Below are 18,485 nucleotides of genomic sequence, written 5' to 3' on the forward strand. Positions count from 1 at the left end.
AAAGAAACACATTGAATGAGAAGGTGTGTCCAAACTTTTGGCCTGTACTGTATATAAATACATACAAACAACACTTTGTTAACCGTTAGTTTAGACTGCAAGGCAAATGCCTGACATGTCAGCTGAGCACTGGCTACATATATTAAGAGTGAAAGACTTAATATGGGAAGTGAACTGCTCTAATACGATTTAGGGTACACATGCTTGCATGGTGTTCACTTACGTTTTCTCTTATTCCCTGGTGCCTTCTCTCTCCTCTGTTTCTCTGAAGGGAAATGTTTTGTTACAAGAGACTGGAACACTCCCCTAAAGGAAAGAGGAAGAGGAGTAAAAGAGAGAGAAACTTTTATTCTGACAGCAAAGTGATCAGCCTTATTATAGCTGTCAGGTGTTGACAGACATTTGCGTTTTGCGTGTGATCTAATATACCAAACCTTCAAGCATGTCTGCTGTGAGAGGTTTAGGGTCAAACAAGTACAGCGCACTCATCACCTCTACCCTCTCGTTCTTGTTTTTCTTGGATGAGCCGTTTCGTAATTAAAACGCTGCTAATAACTGAGGAGATTGTTTGGTATAATTGAGGATAAATTGTGAGGACGTTAATGGCATGACCTGAATACTTATCATTTTATAGAATGTATGTGGTGAGGATGTGTTCTCCTCAAGATTGGCAAATCATTAGGCATTTCAATGAAGCAACAAAATGAAATGGAAGAAACCCACAGGCTGCTATGGCTTCCAGCAAACAGACAGAAACCTTTCCATACAGGGTTTAATGTACGAGAGAAAGGTATGAAGGAGGAAAATGCTAAACTTTCCCGTTTTCCTAAAAAAAACTTGCTGTTGTGAGTGAGCATTTAGCTGTTCAGACAGTGCTGTAACCCAGAGAAGACATTTTGTCAATTTAGTGAATATTCTTTCAAATAAACACATCGATTTAAAAGCATACAGTATCAAAACAAACCAACGGAGAAAATATTCCTTTTCACTCACTCTGCTGCAGAGACAAATCTGTCGAGATGCCCGTCATTCTCATCCAGGACTTCTCTGGTTCGGGACTCTCCAGTAGACTGCAGCCCAATAACGATGCACTGTGGTGGAGGTGAAACAAATACACATCAACAACCAAACCGGTTTACTGCGTTACCTGAAGTCAATTCTATCGTGTTGTTATTATACCAGGATTGTGGAAAAAACAAAATGCACTCATCTCAACCTGTGTGAAGTGAAGTGCTAAATAAAACCTTAATACTGCTGGTAGATTCAACTAATAACATCCAAAACTCGGCTGTTCCTATGCAGACAAAGCAATGTTTTGAAATAAATATGCTTCACTTCTGTCTTTGCAGCTATCCCCACTTATCTATACAATATCAGTTCCTGCTTGGATCGTCCCGTGGATTATTTCTAGTCCTCTAGATTATACATACTATATGACTCAGTGTTCAAGAGTGTGTCGTGCTGACCTTTCCAGCCTGCAGCTCTTTTTGGGCCAGCTCCACCAGGCAGCGGACCTTGGCGGCGATACAGAGGTATTTGAAGAAGCGCTGGTGAGACGACCAGAACTGCCCCCAGAGAGACTTCCTGCTGACCAGGCCCAGCTCATCGGCTGCACGCATGAAGACCTGCAACGCCTCCGCCCACTGGACACAGATTCCAGATGTAAATAGTCACTTTAATGTATAGTGTTTTTTTTTTTTTTTTTATCTCACACACCTTACCATAAGCATACACAAATATAATAGACAAAGGCATGATGCTCACCAGTATGGCAGCTTTGTTATAGACCAGTTTGAAGTCATTGTCCAGTGCGATCTCTTCAATGCGGAAAGACACCCCTGAGAAGCTAAGCTGCCTGGCGATGTACATCCCGCTCACTTTCATGTCCATGGCAACAATCTCCATGGCACCGACACCTCTGTTTGCAAAGAGCATATAAATTATTCAACATAACTCAATCATGGATCAACCGGCCATAACCACCAACTGATTGTAAGGTATTTTCCCCACATCCGTGGGGCAATACTAAAACGTTAAATTGGAATTCTATTGAACTGGAAACGAGCACAACCTCCCACTTTCACTATGTTGATCAAAGACGTCATGCAGCACCTAAAACTGAAAAAACTTAGATATACATTGCGTGGTTCCGTTGAAACATTTTATAAAACTTGGCAACCCTTCATTGATATAGTAGAAGCTAGGCAATACATATCCCATTGGCTCTTACGTTAACTCTTAGCTATGATAGCTATCTGAGGTGGGATGTCAATAAGTATGTGGAGCAGCTGTGTACCCTGATTATTATCTAATCAGATTATCTCTTGTACAGGACCTGTTGTTTATGTAAATGTTTTTGTAAAACTATTTCTGTAATTTTTCATATAATTTGTAAGCAATACGTTTGCCTTCTAAAATACCAATAAACAGACGTCATAAAAAAAAGTTAAATTGGAGTGCTGTCCTAGTCTTGCCTTTATAAAAAGGTATTTTCCAGTAAGCACAATGATTTGAAGATACGTATCCACATGATTGAAAGGCTCTCGGAAAACAGAGCACTTTTGAGGGAATTCTGCAACACGTCACGCTACAAACCTCTTCTCGATGGCGTGCAGGAAGTCATCAAAGGCTCTGAAGGGCGTGCCCTCACCCCAGATCCCCAGGCGGCTCATATAGATCATGTTCTTTGGCTCAGAGGCACCTGGGGCAGAGATGGGAAGAAAAGAAAAAACAATACTCTAAAATCTTTGGTTGTATTGCATTACGTGTACAAGTGTGTGTGTTTATTTGTGTGTCAGCCTACCTGTGGCACTGGCATACACCACTCTGGCCCGGGGCAGCTTGTTTTGCAGGTCAAGCACCGCCTTGCCCATCTTTGTAGATGTGGCGTTCTTGGCTTTGTGGCATTCGTCAAAAATAATCTTTAATGGGGAAAGGTCAAGGGCAAACAACGCAGAAATGGAACACTAATTTGGGTTAGAAAACTGTTGGATGTGAGGTTGTTTAAATGGAAGGATACAACTCCGTCAAAGTCTGGCTTGCACCAATCTATGATCTGTTTAATTCTCGTCCGGTGCTGCCCTCCTGCCTGGCTCTCTCCAATCAGCGCAGAGTAAGTCGCAAACAGGACTCCTTCTGAGGTAGCTGTGTCTCCATACTTAATCTACAATAACAAATCAAACATTCGAAAGAGGAGAGTATTCGTGAGGTATGCATTAACATTTACAGAGCCACACTGTATAACTTGTCTCCTTTTCTGCAAGGATGCACATATAACTCAAACAGCTGCCAGGAACAACTCATTCTCTCAGCTTGTCACGCTAATTCCACCTGGACTCACCTTGTTTAAGGCATGCACAGGAATATTCTGAGCATCTATGTCTTTGAGATCCCTCTCTGCATCAAATTTCAGGTCATTGGATATGCTGAACCTGAGGGCAGGAGCAGGAAAGTCAGTAATTTGAATGGCTTCTGCACCAACTAACTAACTGCATGCAACACACAAACATATAAATCAATTATTGAAACCAGGGTCAAAATAAACTTTTTCATCCATGGCTAGCGAATGTTCACCTTTTACCAGCCGCTAAATAGATTACCTGTTTTTGGCTGGTGAGTGAAGCACCCAGCCAATTGCATATTTTACCAGCATTTGGCTGCTAGATTGTGCTAATTTTGAACCCTGATTGAAACCCAATGAAACTGTGGTAGTAACTTAGGTTTCAAAGTGATTTTTTTTGGCCCCTCTAGGAGGTGTACCAGAGTTGTTTATCTCTCTTACCATAGTGATTTCTTCCTTCCCTTAAGGTAGTTCTCCAGGATGACTCCTGCCACGGTGCGTCCCTTTCCGACCCCTGCTCCATCTCCGATCAGGAAGCCTGCCCTCTGGTTGTTCTGAAGTATAACCTCGTGTTGCTGAGGGCGCACAAAGAGCAAATGCATGAACAAAGATGCCTGCATAATCAAACCATTAATCATTCATAAAATTAAAATGAATAAGTGCATTGTATACTGTGTGTGTACCTGGCAGGCGTAGATGATGGCCTCTAGCTGCAGAGCTGACAGTAGGCCACGGTTAATAGTTGCCTCAGGGATAGACAAAGTGTATGTGATGTCAGGAGGAGGGACACTGGATAGCGTGTTGGTCTCCACCACTATGTCAGGATGAGAAATTCCTATAGTGGCTGAAGAGAGGAAAAAAAAAAAAAAACGGCAGTTTAAAGAAGGGAAAGTTTTACAAACATGTTAATTGCAAAATGCACGAGTGTGTTGCCATATTAAGAAGTAAAATGTAGATGTAATAGGTAACTAGATGTTGACATTTAGTCTAGTGACCTACATTTGGAAGGTCTGTACTCAGCATATGTGTCTACATGTCCCAGTTCCTCTGTCTCCTCTTCCTCAGCATCCTCTTCCTCCTCTGGGGGTGACTGGGTTCTCTGTGGCTGGGAACACCAAAGAGATTTCAATAATGTAATTCACATTAATAATAACAGCCACATTTGGGAGTTATAGTTCTTGTTCCAGCTTATGTGAAGACAAGTTAGAAAATACACTGTAGCTGAAAATGTCAAAGGCAGGTGAGTAGTAGTAGTTAGTAAAAGGTTAGCCCAGCACATCTAGAGTTCCTAATCTGAGAATGTTAACCAGTGCGACGGTAAAAAACAACAACTTAAATTACTGGTGCGTAAAACCAGCTGAAGCAGAATGAATAAGAGCTTTGAAACTTGTTTGTAACTGTAGATATATTCCGGCAACGTCAGATTAATGTTATCTGAGAAACTGGAAATGCAAAAGAGTCCCGTTTTGACAGACAGATTAATATTACACTGTCTCTTTTCTTTTCACAGAGACTATTAAATGAGGCAATGCGGTATATTGTATAAGATCTGTTCTCTATGCAATGTGCATTTGCGGAATGTTCAATACATGCAACATGCAGCAATGTTTTCATCATCTGTGGAAATAGACATGCCAAAGAAGGAGCAACCATTACAATTTCACTCATCACATGTTCCTACCTTCATGTACTGCACTGTCAAAATGCGGCCCTCAGTCTTAGATTAGTGCCATGTTATATTGCTATGTAAAACAATTAAGCCTTATCTTGTGTTGCAAACACACAGGGCAATAACAGCTGCACATTAGACACATAACATACACTGAATATCTGTGCATTACTGATAACTGCCATTAGGCTCATCTAGTTGGAGAGCTTGGTTTCATTTTAACATCAGATTGGAGAGGTTGGTGTGGCTACCTGGAATCCTCCTAAAGGTGGGGTGCTGATAATAGCAGTTATATCATCCAAACTGGCCAAGCCATGAAACCTGCTGGTGCCATTCAGCTGTCAACAAAACATAAAATGAAGAAATAGAAAAAAAACAAATGAAAACAGTGGCAATGCATGAGAAAGGAGTAACAGACAAAACATGATACATCACTGTATGTGTGTGTTGTGTATACATGAATGTGTATGAGAGCGTGTGGGCACTTCATGGATGTCTGATGGAGCAGCACTCAACAAAATCAGACAATTTGTTGTCTGGCGGTGAAAAGCCAATGACAACAACAACAAAAAGCAGATAAAGCCGTGAGTGTCTGGGCAACATAATGGATGCAATGATGGCAGAATGAAAAGGAAAACATAAAATGCTTTCAGAAGGCAGGAGATATAAATGTACGCTGATTCATATCAAAAAGATATCCTCGGACCCATCTAATTCAAAGTAGACTCAACAATAATGCGAGCAGGGATAGAGGATTAACACTCAAGAACAAAGTTGCTCTTCTCAGACCAACTTGGAGACCATGAAATACTACACTTCAATGAGTTTCTTTAAAAGGGACAGTTCAACAAAAACAAAGATGATTACGGTATTGTTTATCTCATAGAAAGAGTGATACCTGCATAAAAGCCAAATAACGACTTATTGGTATTGTAGTAAGTGTCAGTAAATCATTATTTATCTAATGGTTAAAACAAGGTTATTTGAGGACGCAGAGCAGTAGCCTTGGTTGAAACATTCAGTAACTGATCATGGCAAGTCATTGTTACTTCCAAAAGGAGATAATTGATACAAATTGGCTTAAATCCATTACACAATAAATGGGTGGCTAACAAGGTGAAAATCTCTCATTAAGCTATGGTACCACATGACTGCCCTGCCCTTCATACTATCAAATTAAATAATAAAAAAAAACAAAAACATTTGTTTTCTTGTGTGTAGATTGCAGTGAAGCCTGGGTTAAAACAGAGTTGTAGCGTGGATGGTGTTTTCTTTATTTTCAGAAGAATTAACACTAAACCTGCTACACCATGACAGTCCCATCTGAGAGTGATAGGTGGCAGAGAGCCAGAAAAGCACTAATGTTTAACAGAGCAAGAGGGACAATCTGACCCTTGCTTGCTAGTGCTTGGTGTGTGGGTGTGGGTGTGTGCGTGTGTGTGTGTGTTACTGACCTCTAACTGGCTCTGTGCTGGTGCAGTGGTGGTACTAGTGTTGATGTCCCAGAGGGTGGGCACTGTGTTCAGGTTGTCTGGGCTGATGAAGGGCTGGGCATCAGCATACTCCGACAGGGAGTCAGCCGGAGAGGAGAACAGAGAGTTTGTGGAGAGTTCATCAATGCAGGACAGGTCCTGAAGGCAGAGAAAGAGAGGAGGCGTTAAGTTCAACCACTGATGTATAGCAACATTATGGGCAGAGCGGCGAGTCGTACTGATTTTCTACAGCTGAAAAAAGAGTTAAGTATTGTGAAAGTGATTCCCAATTCAAAACCACTGTATGCAACCACAGCTAGACATAGTCTTTCCAAATACTCCCTTTACCATCAAGCTTCACTGTAAAATAAAGGAGAACTATACATTCTTATTATATATGCTATTGCAGACACAACACACAGGTTGTGCAGCAGAGGAATAATGTGTATACCTAAGAAAGAAAAACGTTATATGGATGGGAGTGAACCACAGACAATAAAGGTAGCCCATTCATTCTGGATTTTAGCCAATACTACACTCTTTTGGGAGTAACACAAGTAGCCTAAACAAAATCTAATCACACACAGATGTGTGAGAGTGAGCACATAAAATAGAAAGCGAGGGGCAGGCATAAGGAGAGTGCTTGTGTCCGTGTGTGTCATTTCAGCTATGGCTGCCTTCCAGTCGCCCCTCTATTCATATCTTTTCCAAGCCATTAGCATGCTATGTTCTTTAACTAGCTTCTCCCGGGCACCCCTGGGCCCCCTGAGACTTATAAACATGGATGTGGGGAGATAGGGATAGATGGATGGGGAGGGAGGAGACAGCATGGTAGACAACGACTGAACAGAGGAAAAACAGTTTTTGGAGATGGGAGTATGAATCTCCCTTTTGTTGTATGTGTTTGCCAAGTGTAGTCTGAAATGTGTGTGAATGTTTTATACTCTGTGGGCCATGTGTGGAAGTTCCCACACCCCCATGTTCCAACTTCCCCCTCCAGAGGACCATGAAGCAGCCTTGAATACTACCAGACTATAATAATACACTGTTTACCCATTTTTAAAGGGATAGTTCCACGTTTTCAGAAACATGCTTATTCACTTAGATGAGATGATTGACACCACTCTCATTTCTGTGCTGTATAGACATAAGTAGTATATATAATTCTACCACCAGCAGCCGGCTAAGTTTGCTTAGCACAATTGCCAGGCTTTTTTGTAAGCATTAAAGAAACAAAAAACATATTTATAAGTCAATTTAAAAAAAGTACTGGCAGGCTAGCTGCTTCCCTGTTTCTAGTGTTTGAGCTAACTTAGCCGTCATATTTAGTAGACAGATATGTGAGTTGTATCAATCTTTTCATCCAACTCCCGGCAGGAGTGCAAATACGCATATTTCACACAAACTTTTCCTTTAAGGCCTGGTTGTCTGTGCTGTGCTGTTAATATTTATACAGTGAGTTTACACATCTCTGTAACTGTCCTGCATTTAAACATGGTTTTCTTACAGCCCCTCCACAGTGACACTTTTTCAGATAAAAATCCTGTACAGCACAACACGTAATGAGTTGGGTTATTATGACTAAAGATGACTAATAAGCAAAGGAAAAGTCTAAGCTGTGAGAAGCCAAAGTAAAAACTGTCCTGAAACGGAGATGAGAAGTTGTGATGCTGCCTCAATCTCAACAATATAAGCTGCTACTGATTAACTCTATGAATCTGTGCTGACATCTGTCATAGCTGCCCGTTAGCCATTACTCACAGTTCAGCTGAAAAGGTTTCACAGGCATACAAGACAATACGTAGAGCTCTTAGTGTAACATGACTAAACAGCAGGCATACAAACACAGGCCCACCCTTTACAGATACACGTGTATATTTTTGCCCTCTGACGTTAGAGAAACTCTCTGACCGTAACGCGTGGATGTTTGTGCTTTTTTTAAGGGTACATACAGCACTCAGCTTATCAGCGTTTGTTAGGAGCTCTATGAGTATGCCTTTATTCTGCAACTCTCTCACTCTTTCCTTTTCTCCCAGTGTGTAGTGTGTGTGTGTGTGTGTGTGTGTGTGTGTGTGTGTGTGTGTGTGTAACAACCGCCTTTTCTAGGGTGCCAGAAGTGTAGATGTAGAATGTAGAGAGGGTCTCTGTAAAATATCACTACCACTCCCACATAACCTGTCACTTTCTACCACGTTTCCTTTCTCCATTTTCTTTGATTATCCTATCAGCTGGGGGGTCTTCCTATCCAATCCTAGTCTGTCTCACCAAATGCTCTCCTTCCTCCTTTTTTGGCTCTACTGGCTGAGGATGGATGAGTAAACAGGCTTGGAAAAGGGATATTGCATCACCAGAGGCATCATTTAACCGAAGCAAAATTGGGGAAAACACACAGATGAGCACATAGTCATATGTATTTTACCATGGAAAAATGGATTTTTTCTTGCAGCAGACCAAATCCCAAACAACTGATGAAAAAGGTTAGTAGAATAAAGAGTAGTAGAGTTTTGTCACAAAAAATAATTAACTAGAAAACTACTTAATTAGATTTAATATGAAAATACAGCTTAACTTGGGTTACAATGAAAGATACGAGCTGTCATAATAGCTTTGCTTGTAAAAAGTAGTTATGAAACCCTTAATGATTCTAATATGCTGCATTACACTGGATTAATTCAAGCTCAAACTGAAACTAGTCCTATATCAATTTATTCTGAAAATATGTGATTTGCATTTGGAACTGCAGGTCTATGTTACATTACGATGGGACTATGTTTGTGACCACATCATTTAAATTCATGTAACAGAGCATACTGTGCTGATGCAGTGTTGTTATCAAGGAGACAGACAGTCCTGATACAGGGAATCACAGAAAACTGCGGCAGGTTGGTTGGTGCTAACCAAGACACGGCCGACCTCTGTACCATGCTAATCGAGTTGTTAAGCAGAGCGTAACAGAGGCAGCAGTGTTTGTCCCCCGGCAGGCCTGTACCCAGGGCTAGTTCATCTACTGTTCCTAAGACTGGGCCCTGCCGAGCAGAGATAAGGCTTGAATTCCAACTGCTCTGATGGTAATCTGGCTCCCTCCACAGCACACAGCCACACAACCGTATAACTACTAATCCTGCCTCGCTCTCTCTTGCTCTTTTTCTCTGCTGTGCAATAAAAATAATGTCTTAATGTGTGTGTTTTTCAAAATTGTTTTCAGGGAATTAAATCTGCTTCAAATCTTTATTGTTATTTCTGAGAATAGTTAGAAGAAAAAAAAATACATATAAACAGAAAAACATGTGAAAGCCCATGTGCACCTCGTTTGACCCCCCTCATGTTTGCCTTTTACACTGTTCCCACTTCAATTTCTCCTCTGCTATGAATGCTAAAGCCAGCAGCATATCCTCCTCTTATCCCACCCAGTAAAGTTGAAACCAACAAATACTGCCATCCTTCTGACCACTAGCCTACAAAATGGTTCAATCTAAACAACCTTGTATTCAAATGGACATAGAGTGAGAAGCTCTGTATAGAAGCTTAACACATGTGCATGCACTGGTCTTCACATCGTGTATCCACAGTAGCAGTAACTTGTATTTGATTGTCTGGATCATGGCAGTTGTCTGCCTGGCGAAGATGAATGGAGGCACACGGCAGTGAAAAGCAGCAGCAACAAGCTTCTCGAGGGCAGAGCTGCAGAGTTACTTGATGGCTGTGGTTGAAAGTGGTGGATATCAGCTCTAATGAGCACAACTGGAAAAATACACTTCTAAACACAAACCACCCACGAACACCTTGGCTTCATCATCTGTTATAGTTGGTGTATTTACAGAGTGTTGCGTAATCTGAAACGAATAACTCCCTCCTTTAAAAATAAAATAAAAAAAAAACAGTGAATCCATGACCATATGAGGTAACCGCTACAAAGTACCTTCAAGCTAAAATAATTATTAGCAAATACAAAACAGTGAAAAGGCATTTATCGGAGCTACTCGTGCAGCTTCAACAATGGCTTTGGGAGAAGTAACAGCAGCTCCTGATATAATGACTACAATTACACTGGATAGGACACCTATGATGAGCTCAGGCACTGCCATACCATACAAGGAAATCTAACAGCCCTATTTTTTTGTTAGCTTTATTAAAAAAAAAAAAAAAAATCCATGGACTGTACCTCTCTTTGTCTGTAAATGTTTCTCCTTACGTTTAAAGGAAAAAACGGTTTCTAATCACAAATCCCATCAATAATAGGTGTGTATCGTGACAAAGACTGCTTTGGTTAAAATGTATGTATGGCTCATCAGATAGGAACCTTTTTTAAGCACATGTCCTTATAGGAATATCTTTAGAAGAAGCAGCTTGTGTTTCCTAATAAGCTCCGTTATGTTACAAGCATAGCCTCTGAAATCAAATGAAGAATAGCTGTCTACACTTTTTCCTCTAAAAGTTTGGTAAAACCATCTGCATTGTAGTTATTGTCACTGCTAACTCCAGTGTTATCCAGGGGAATATATGGACACCCACATGCCTCCTGTGAAACACATGGTGTTGCCAGCTGCTACTTCTCACCGGACATTTCTTTAGCATGTTGTAAACGTCGACAACTGTTGACATGTCAACGTGTTGTCGCTGTTGCAACGACAGGGACATGATTCCTTCCTGACTTTCCACGTGTAAAGACCCCTCAATTATTTTTAATGCAGTTCACGACAAAGCCAAAGGCTGACAATGAACCAACCTTAAACAGAAATGACTTTTTCTGCCTTAGTTTATGTTACTGCTACATATTAGAGGCTAACATTTTTCCCCTGCTATCAAAAAGCAAGCGTCAGGTAAGAAGTACTGTATATAGTCCTTGGCCACATCCTGTCAACTCAATAACCTGCCTCAGCACAAGGCCAGGCTAAAGCCCCAGGCAGGCAGGCAGGCAAGCCCCGGGCTTTCCCCTCCTACACACTGCCAGCTTTTCCAAGGCCAGGAAACAAGTCACCCTGTCCTACCACTTACCCCACACACCCACATGTATTAAAAACACACCTCAAATGACCTTATTGTCGCACACATACATTTCTATCAGCTTTTACTTACTGTATTTTCTCCCAGTCTTTTAAACTCCATCCCCCTAGTTTCCCATCCCACCTCGGTCACCTTTTCTGCTTGCCCTTTCAGCCTCTCACTGTGTGTTTATCCTAGTTTTGTTTTTTCCCCACAGTAGATCCTCTTCGATCTACTGTATTTAACCCAACACTTACTTTTCACTGATACTAATATGCATGTAGCTCAACATCCTTTTTGGGAGATATTATCAATGGCTATAAATGACGTGTGCAAAATGACGGTGTTACCTGGCATAACCCTGTCAACGAGACAAGCAGTTGCACTGAAAGCTACGGTCTTACCTGTCAATTTCCGTGGTGTGTCTAAGTGGAAAGGCTGGTGGGACGGAGGGGTTACTAAACCACCCATCCCACACTTCTCATCAGCTGATTAAAACAACCCCCACCCCAGGCTCTCCCCTCTGGGGTCAGCTGTTGACCTTGTCCATGCATTCAACAGAACCTGATTGATGGTGTGTGTGTGTGTGTGTGTGTGTGTGTGTGTGTGTGTGTGTGTGTGTGTGTGTGTGTGTGTGTGTGTGTGTGTCTTTTCAAGTAGTGGGGTCTGGGGCATGGAACCAAAAAGCCATCACTGGTGTCTCTCTTTCTGTCTAGATTATGTAATGCCAAGCTGTCTGCATGTCTTGCATCCCTGACATATCTGTTGAGCCGTGACTTTAATAGCACAGCTCTAAGCTTTTCCTTTTCCTTGACCGTCTCACAGACTTGAAGCAAACACTGAATTTATGAGAAGACCGGCAGCAGTTAGAGGTCTTCTGAATTCAATATAAAATTGATTTGCTGTGGTGCGTAATAGTTAAGCACACCAAGTGTTTTGTGGACAGTAAAAGCGGTCTTTCTATACCAAAATGACTCTAGAAGACGTGCAGACATAAATCAGCTTATCCTTTCACAGAGCTTTGATCAAGGAGCTAATTTGTCAAAAAAAAACAAAAAAAACACATTGTATTTTTACGAGTACGTGCATGGAAAGTTTTACATCTTGTTTCGGACCCTTTAGTCACACAACCTCCAGCCAAAAATACATTCAAACACTTTTCAAAGTCCTTCACAGACAACTTAAAGTGTCAGGCCTAGAGAAGTGCTCACTAGTTTCCATTGACACCAAAGAGCTTCGCTTAGGACCCCCTGCCAAGCCAAAAGTGATGTTAAAAAGGCCTCTGACAATATTATTATTATTTTTTGGGGTTTTTTCCGCCTTTAATGGACAGGACAGTGAGAAAGGGGAGAGAGAGGGTGAAGACATGCAGGAAATTGTCACAGGTCGGACACGAACCCTGGAACTCTGCGTCGAGGCATAAAACTCTAAATATATGTGCACCTGCTGTACCCACTGATCCAACTTGGCCACTGGCAATATTATTTAATCAGTGTTTTCCATTGAAATCATAATACGTTTGTTCTTAGACCCAGGTTGACTCTTGACAGCTGAAATAAAATTTGCAAATGTCAGTTTAAAAGGGATGGTCTGAAAAAATAAGAGGGGTAATCAATTTTCATTGTATTTATATTTTTATAATTATGGGGTCTAAAGAAAATTATTGTATCATCTTCGTCTATCCCACAGACAGTCAAGTCTAGCATATCCCTGATCAACTATTCAAGGCCAATCAAAGCGGAGCAGCCAGTCCAGCAACCTCCTGACAGGCAAGCCTTCATGTTGTGCCAAGTCTGAGTAAACCAAGCCAGCTACTGCTTGATGCTTACAAGTCTCCTGGAACTTTCCAGTGTTTTCATACGTTCTGGAAAATAAAAAGGATGTCATGTCAAGTGTCCCAGCTAGCAGCCAAACGTCGAAACTGGTCCAAAGAACTGTTCTGCTAGTTGTGTATGTAGGAGAGCCTGAAACGTAAGCTGACTAGTAGAAACTAACAAGGCTCTACGATCCTCATGGTACTGCCAGCAAATAAATCTTGTTGGCAAATACAGATTCTTTCTCCACCAAAGAAGCACAAGCAGAGTTAAACAAGTGAAAAGTAGAACAAGTTTAGAAAATAATAAGAAATAGAGAGAGCAGCATTGACAAAGATTTCATCTTTTGGGGTGGTGCCTAGAGGAAGTTACGCACAGAAAGGTGCCATGAGGATGAGATGGCATGCACAGTGGCATGTCTCAGTAGTTTTTTCAGTTCACCTGTGTCCTGAACTGAAAAAAAGACTACGAAATGATATGAAACAATATGGTGGTCATCTGAAAAGGATGTGCGATTGTGAAATTAAGAGAACATAAGAAACCAAAGAACACGAAAAATGACTCACACAGCTTCAAATTATGTGCGTGGGTCTTTGTGTTTATGTGTGATAACTAAATACGTGTGTGAGCCTGCGTCCTCAGCGCTGAAAAAAATGTGGATGTGAGGGGAGTGTTGACGCAAGATCATGACATCCCACTTATGGAGAAATTTCAACATATCACACACACACACAACACTTGCAACAGGGGCAAACGCTGTCATTTGTTACAGTCACATGCAAAATGGCCTAGATAATAACTGAAAATGGTATTAAAATCTCAGCGAAACAATGTGACTGTGTCAACTGGTCATAACTTTAAAGAACACTAGTTGCATACAGTTAAGAAGATGATTATATTATCTATAGGAGGACAAAAACACCTGTGCTAGCTCATGCTCTAATAGGGACCTGTCAGAGACTCGAGTACATTATCACATGTTGATATCTGTGTGTAAATTGGTATTATACAGTACAGCCTAAACTGAAATTTTTGATTATTTTTTAAAGTGAGGGTTCTCCGTGTCAAGTTTGAAATTAATTAGTGTTACTATATCCTATTTTTACTTGCCATATGTGGAAGACCAATACTAGAGGTCCACATTATGCAGTTGTATGAAACATCTGAAGTGTATATTCACAGGTTCTTGTATTACCTCAAATAACCTCTCTCTTTTGTCACACACATACACTTTCAGACACCTGCGGTGACTGAACTACTATCATGCTGTGACAGAGGAGGGTGGGCTTGTTGCCAGTAAGTTCCTAAAGTTGGTTGTGCGTACCAGGAGGGGGGGGGCACACAGTGGCCCAAAACTATTTCCATCACACGCACGTCAAAAATACTGCATTAGTGTGACTTCCCACCAGGGTGGCAAAGGAGATCAACAACTAAACAATAATTTATGGTCTACAGAAGACTTGACTTTGGAGGGCGGAGAGAGAGGAGAATGACATGCAACAAAGGTCGCTGGCCGAAATCAAACTGGGGACCTTGCGATTACATGGTACACATCTTAACCGTTCAGCTACAGGATGATCATTCTTGTATGTGACACAGTTTGAAAATTCAAAAACATACCCATCTGATTATATTTTTAAATTCCAAACTCAAGTCAAAGGGAAATAAGGACAACAATAAGGCATTAAGCTCTGCTATTATTAAAAGGCAACCACTGATGCGTAAAACCTAAATTCTTTGTTAACATTTGTTTGCGGTAAACCTGTAATGTCACATCTTCGTCCTACTGCAGCGGTTGTCCTGTTTCTGAATACTGTCTGACGTGACATATTTAAGGCAGCTTGTATCCCGCAAGAATTGTTTTAACGTCCAGCAATAATTAGCTTAACTAGGATATAACCCCGTTATGTTGTCTTTTCACCAGCGCCACCCTGGGTTATTCCACTGTTGCAGTTTGATTTGGCACTGACGCATGACACATAACAAAATGCTCCCGAAATATGTTTAATTATTGCTAACAAAGTAAGATATTGGTAAAGACGGCATGCAAGATAAGCAAGGCATCAACCTTTAATTTGTCTCTGCAGCATAAAAAAAAAACTGCATTCCTGGCATTCATGCTGTATTTTCTTGCTCCCCTGTTCTCTTTACCACTTATCATAAGGCCGCCACCCCCCATGCTCTCACTCATCCTCACTATCATTGTTTATTTCACTTCCCGTAAGCTGCACGCCTAGGTCATGTTTGAGGTTTAACGTAATACCAGGAAACTGACAACATGTGCCCACCAAGAGGCTGCCGTGCTGCACCCCTGGCCTTAAAGTATAGGATCACAATTTTTTTCAATTCATTTTCTTAAGTCTGGTTTAAAGCAATAGTGAGGGCATATGCAGTAAAAAAAAAAAAAAAAAAGACTATATCTTTGGAAAGAACCAACTGACGGCTGAAGCCTCGGATTAACTTCATATAAATGTTGGAATACATTTTTGAACAGAAACTGGACTTTGAATTTTGGCCCCCATCTCCTAGATTTAAAGCACATTAGGAAGGTATCTCTAAATGGCCAGTATGAAGAGGAGGAATGAATATTGGAACCTGGCTATTTTTAAATATAGAATTAAAAAAAGTTATGAACCTATCCTTAAAGGGTGTAGAACAGATATTGTGGCATTAAGTGGCAAGTGCACACGGATAGTGATATTGATGCATGGATACTAACATATACATAACGCATATGTTGTGGAGAGAGACCCCCAGTCAGCTTGTCAGGGAAAAACTAACAGAAGAAAATGGGCCCAGGCTACAGGATACGTAGCAAACCCAACTTCAGTCTGTACGTTTTTCATTTAACAAAAACATTGTTGTTTAAAGCATAAACTACTTGAAACCAAAGATTGTATAATTTTTCAGATAAGCCAATCAACTTAATCAGAAATTCAGTGGAAATGTGCTCATCAAGCCTTGCACCAATAAAGACCTTAGACTGACTGATATGAGCTACACTTCCACTAACACTGTAGTCTAATGAATAGCAAATAAAAAAAAAAACAATTCAGTTCTATTTACAGCGCAGAACAACAATAGCCATATTTGATAGCCATCCAGAAAACAGACAAGAGTGCTATTTAGCATCACAAGATATCAGGTTCTCGCATTTACTGGAAGACAGCAAGGAGTGAGGGAGACGATCATTTGTCATAGTTCCTGGCTGGGAATGAGAATCTCAAAAGGCGTACAGTGTGAATGACTGTCCACTCTGGCCTGCCAGCAAAGAAATGGCATTTTTCTCTTTTAATAACCAGCAGCAGGGTTAGTGTTGTATGCAGAAATAAACAAGTAGAGTAGACTACTGTTTTCTGTAACAGGAATTAAGCCTTGTTCTACTCGAAAACAACGGTCAACGGTGACTCCTATTGATAAAATGTTCTTAGTCTGAAGTTTGAAATTGATTTCCACACAACTTTTAAAGTTTAATGTTTTTTTTAAATAACAGATTAATTTCAATGTGGGCCAAACTCTAGAGCGGAAAAAACAAGAGTCACAAAAAAATCACAGGCCTGCTTCCATTAATAATCTGACAATAAGGAAGTACTTCATTTAAATTCATTTAAGAAGTAAAGACAAAAACACAGCCATAAATGAGTAATACAGTGCTTACTTTCCTGATAAGAACAATAAAACTCTTCACAAAAGCAGCTTTTAGTTTGTCACAATTCCTTATCTAACAGTTTTCAATTACTGGCATCAAAAATAAAATAAAAAAGAGTTTGACAAAATAACAGCAAGTCTTAAAACAGCAGACTTGATTTAGCGTAATATAGACCAAAAAGTAGCAAACAGTACCAGTACCTTGGGAAGTGGTCGTCCCAGCTGTGAATACAATTTAGTCCAGAGCTGCATGAGCGACATGGGTCCAAACGCTGCAGTATGGTGGGGGGAAAATACACACACACATGCACCCCTGTTCACCTGGTCTCCCTGAATGCGACAGCCTCTTCCATTTGTTGGTCAAAGTGTTGGTATTGACCTCACAGATGGTGCACTTCTGCCCAAAAGTGGACTCTCGCTAGCCCTTTCACGGTTCTTCTCTGGTTCAACACACACATCTGCATCTACTGCAGGTACGCTCTGGGCAATGAGCTCACGCATACAAACTCTGCTCCCTCACAACAGAGACACGAGCAAGTCTAAAACATGCTTCCTGCTTCACCAGGCCAGTCAGGTATTTGCATAGAGGGCTTAGTCATAGTGATTGTGGACTAGTTCCTCAGAGCTCAAAAAGGTGGTTGGAGAGTGAGTGAGAGAGCAGGGGAGGGGAGGGGAGAGGTGGGGAGAAGAGGGAGGGAGGAGGGAGGAGCTTTCAGGAAATGATGCTTTTGTTGGTAAGTGACTAGAGTTACTGGCAGTCAGGCCCATTTTACTGTACATGGTGTAACTCAACCGCATTTGTAGTGTAAACAGTATTGCACTGTGGACCTTGCCGCTCCTCACACCCCGCTGCTTATTGCTATGTTTAATGGGCCTGGGCCACTATTTAATGATTATTATATTTAGAGACAGACTCTGCGTGGCTGTCTGTCTTACTTCATACTCTGCTTTTTGTCTTTGTATTTGTCTGCACAGGCTCAATTTCAAGGCTGCTGTTCTGGTAACAATTACTGATTAATATAATGACCCATAGCTTAGAGGTGTAAAAGCTAATAAGAATGAAGCAAACAACTAGTGTGATAATTAGCTGATTGGAGCGGTATGTTACGTCTGAGAATGCAGGTGCAGTTAGTAGACTTGAATTATTAATACGCCTGACAAAACATTCCCTATTAATTCAGCTCCGCTGTGTTAATCAACATTAAATGACACTTGACAACCAAATTTATAGTTTTCCCATGGACAAACGCTGAAAACCATTCTAGACAGTTTAAGTGAGGAGGAGGCAGCTGACATGGTCAGGAATGTATTAACAGGTCAAGTGCAAGCTGCAAGTTTGCCTATTCAAAAGGGTCTTTCAGGCGTCAGCCACTACTTCTATCTGTGTACAATTACACACAAATACTTCATAATGAATGGCCATTCCGGCTTACTGGAACTAGGGGCAGAATGGCTGAAAAAAGAATATTCTGGGAATCTGGTGGCAAATGGATTCTTTCAACAAAGATGCTGATCAAAGACAGTGTCGTAACCTTTGTTTTTCCAGTCATAAATGAGGT

At 41.0% G+C, this 18,485-nt stretch overlaps 1 protein-coding gene across 2 annotated transcripts in view; it reads right to left on the reverse strand.

Annotated features, from left to right (window-relative positions):
• Positions 1 to 18,485, reverse strand: part of sbno2b (strawberry notch homolog 2b) — a 72,047-nt gene that overhangs the window by 12,975 nt on the left and 40,587 nt on the right. Inside the window, exons 1-14 of one of the 2 annotated variants that reach the window (XM_028588286.1) lie at positions 17,128 to 17,529; positions 6,464 to 6,640; positions 5,261 to 5,347; positions 4,340 to 4,445; positions 4,024 to 4,184; positions 3,782 to 3,915; positions 3,341 to 3,431; positions 3,020 to 3,163; positions 2,804 to 2,921; positions 2,596 to 2,701; positions 1,765 to 1,918; positions 1,467 to 1,643; positions 994 to 1,091; positions 224 to 306 (exon numbers count right to left, since the gene is read on the reverse strand). In XM_028588286.1, coding sequence (XP_028444087.1) covers positions 224 to 306; positions 994 to 1,091; positions 1,467 to 1,643; positions 1,765 to 1,918; positions 2,596 to 2,701; positions 2,804 to 2,921; positions 3,020 to 3,163; positions 3,341 to 3,431; positions 3,782 to 3,915; positions 4,024 to 4,184; positions 4,340 to 4,445; positions 5,261 to 5,347; positions 6,464 to 6,640; positions 17,128 to 17,187 — 1,696 coding nt within the window. In that variant the 5' untranslated portion in view covers positions 17,188 to 17,529. Of the gene's footprint in view, positions 1 to 223; positions 307 to 993; positions 1,092 to 1,466; positions 1,644 to 1,764; positions 1,919 to 2,595; positions 2,702 to 2,803; positions 2,922 to 3,019; positions 3,164 to 3,340; positions 3,432 to 3,781; positions 3,916 to 4,023; positions 4,185 to 4,339; positions 4,446 to 5,260; positions 5,348 to 6,463; positions 6,641 to 17,127; positions 17,530 to 18,485 lie in introns of those variants that run through there. The other variant, XM_028588285.1, reaches the window with a different exon arrangement.

This window comes from Perca flavescens, chromosome 9 (assembly GCF_004354835.1).
Source record: "Perca flavescens isolate YP-PL-M2 chromosome 9, PFLA_1.0, whole genome shotgun sequence".
NCBI lineage: Eukaryota > Metazoa > Chordata > Actinopteri > Perciformes > Percidae > Perca > Perca flavescens.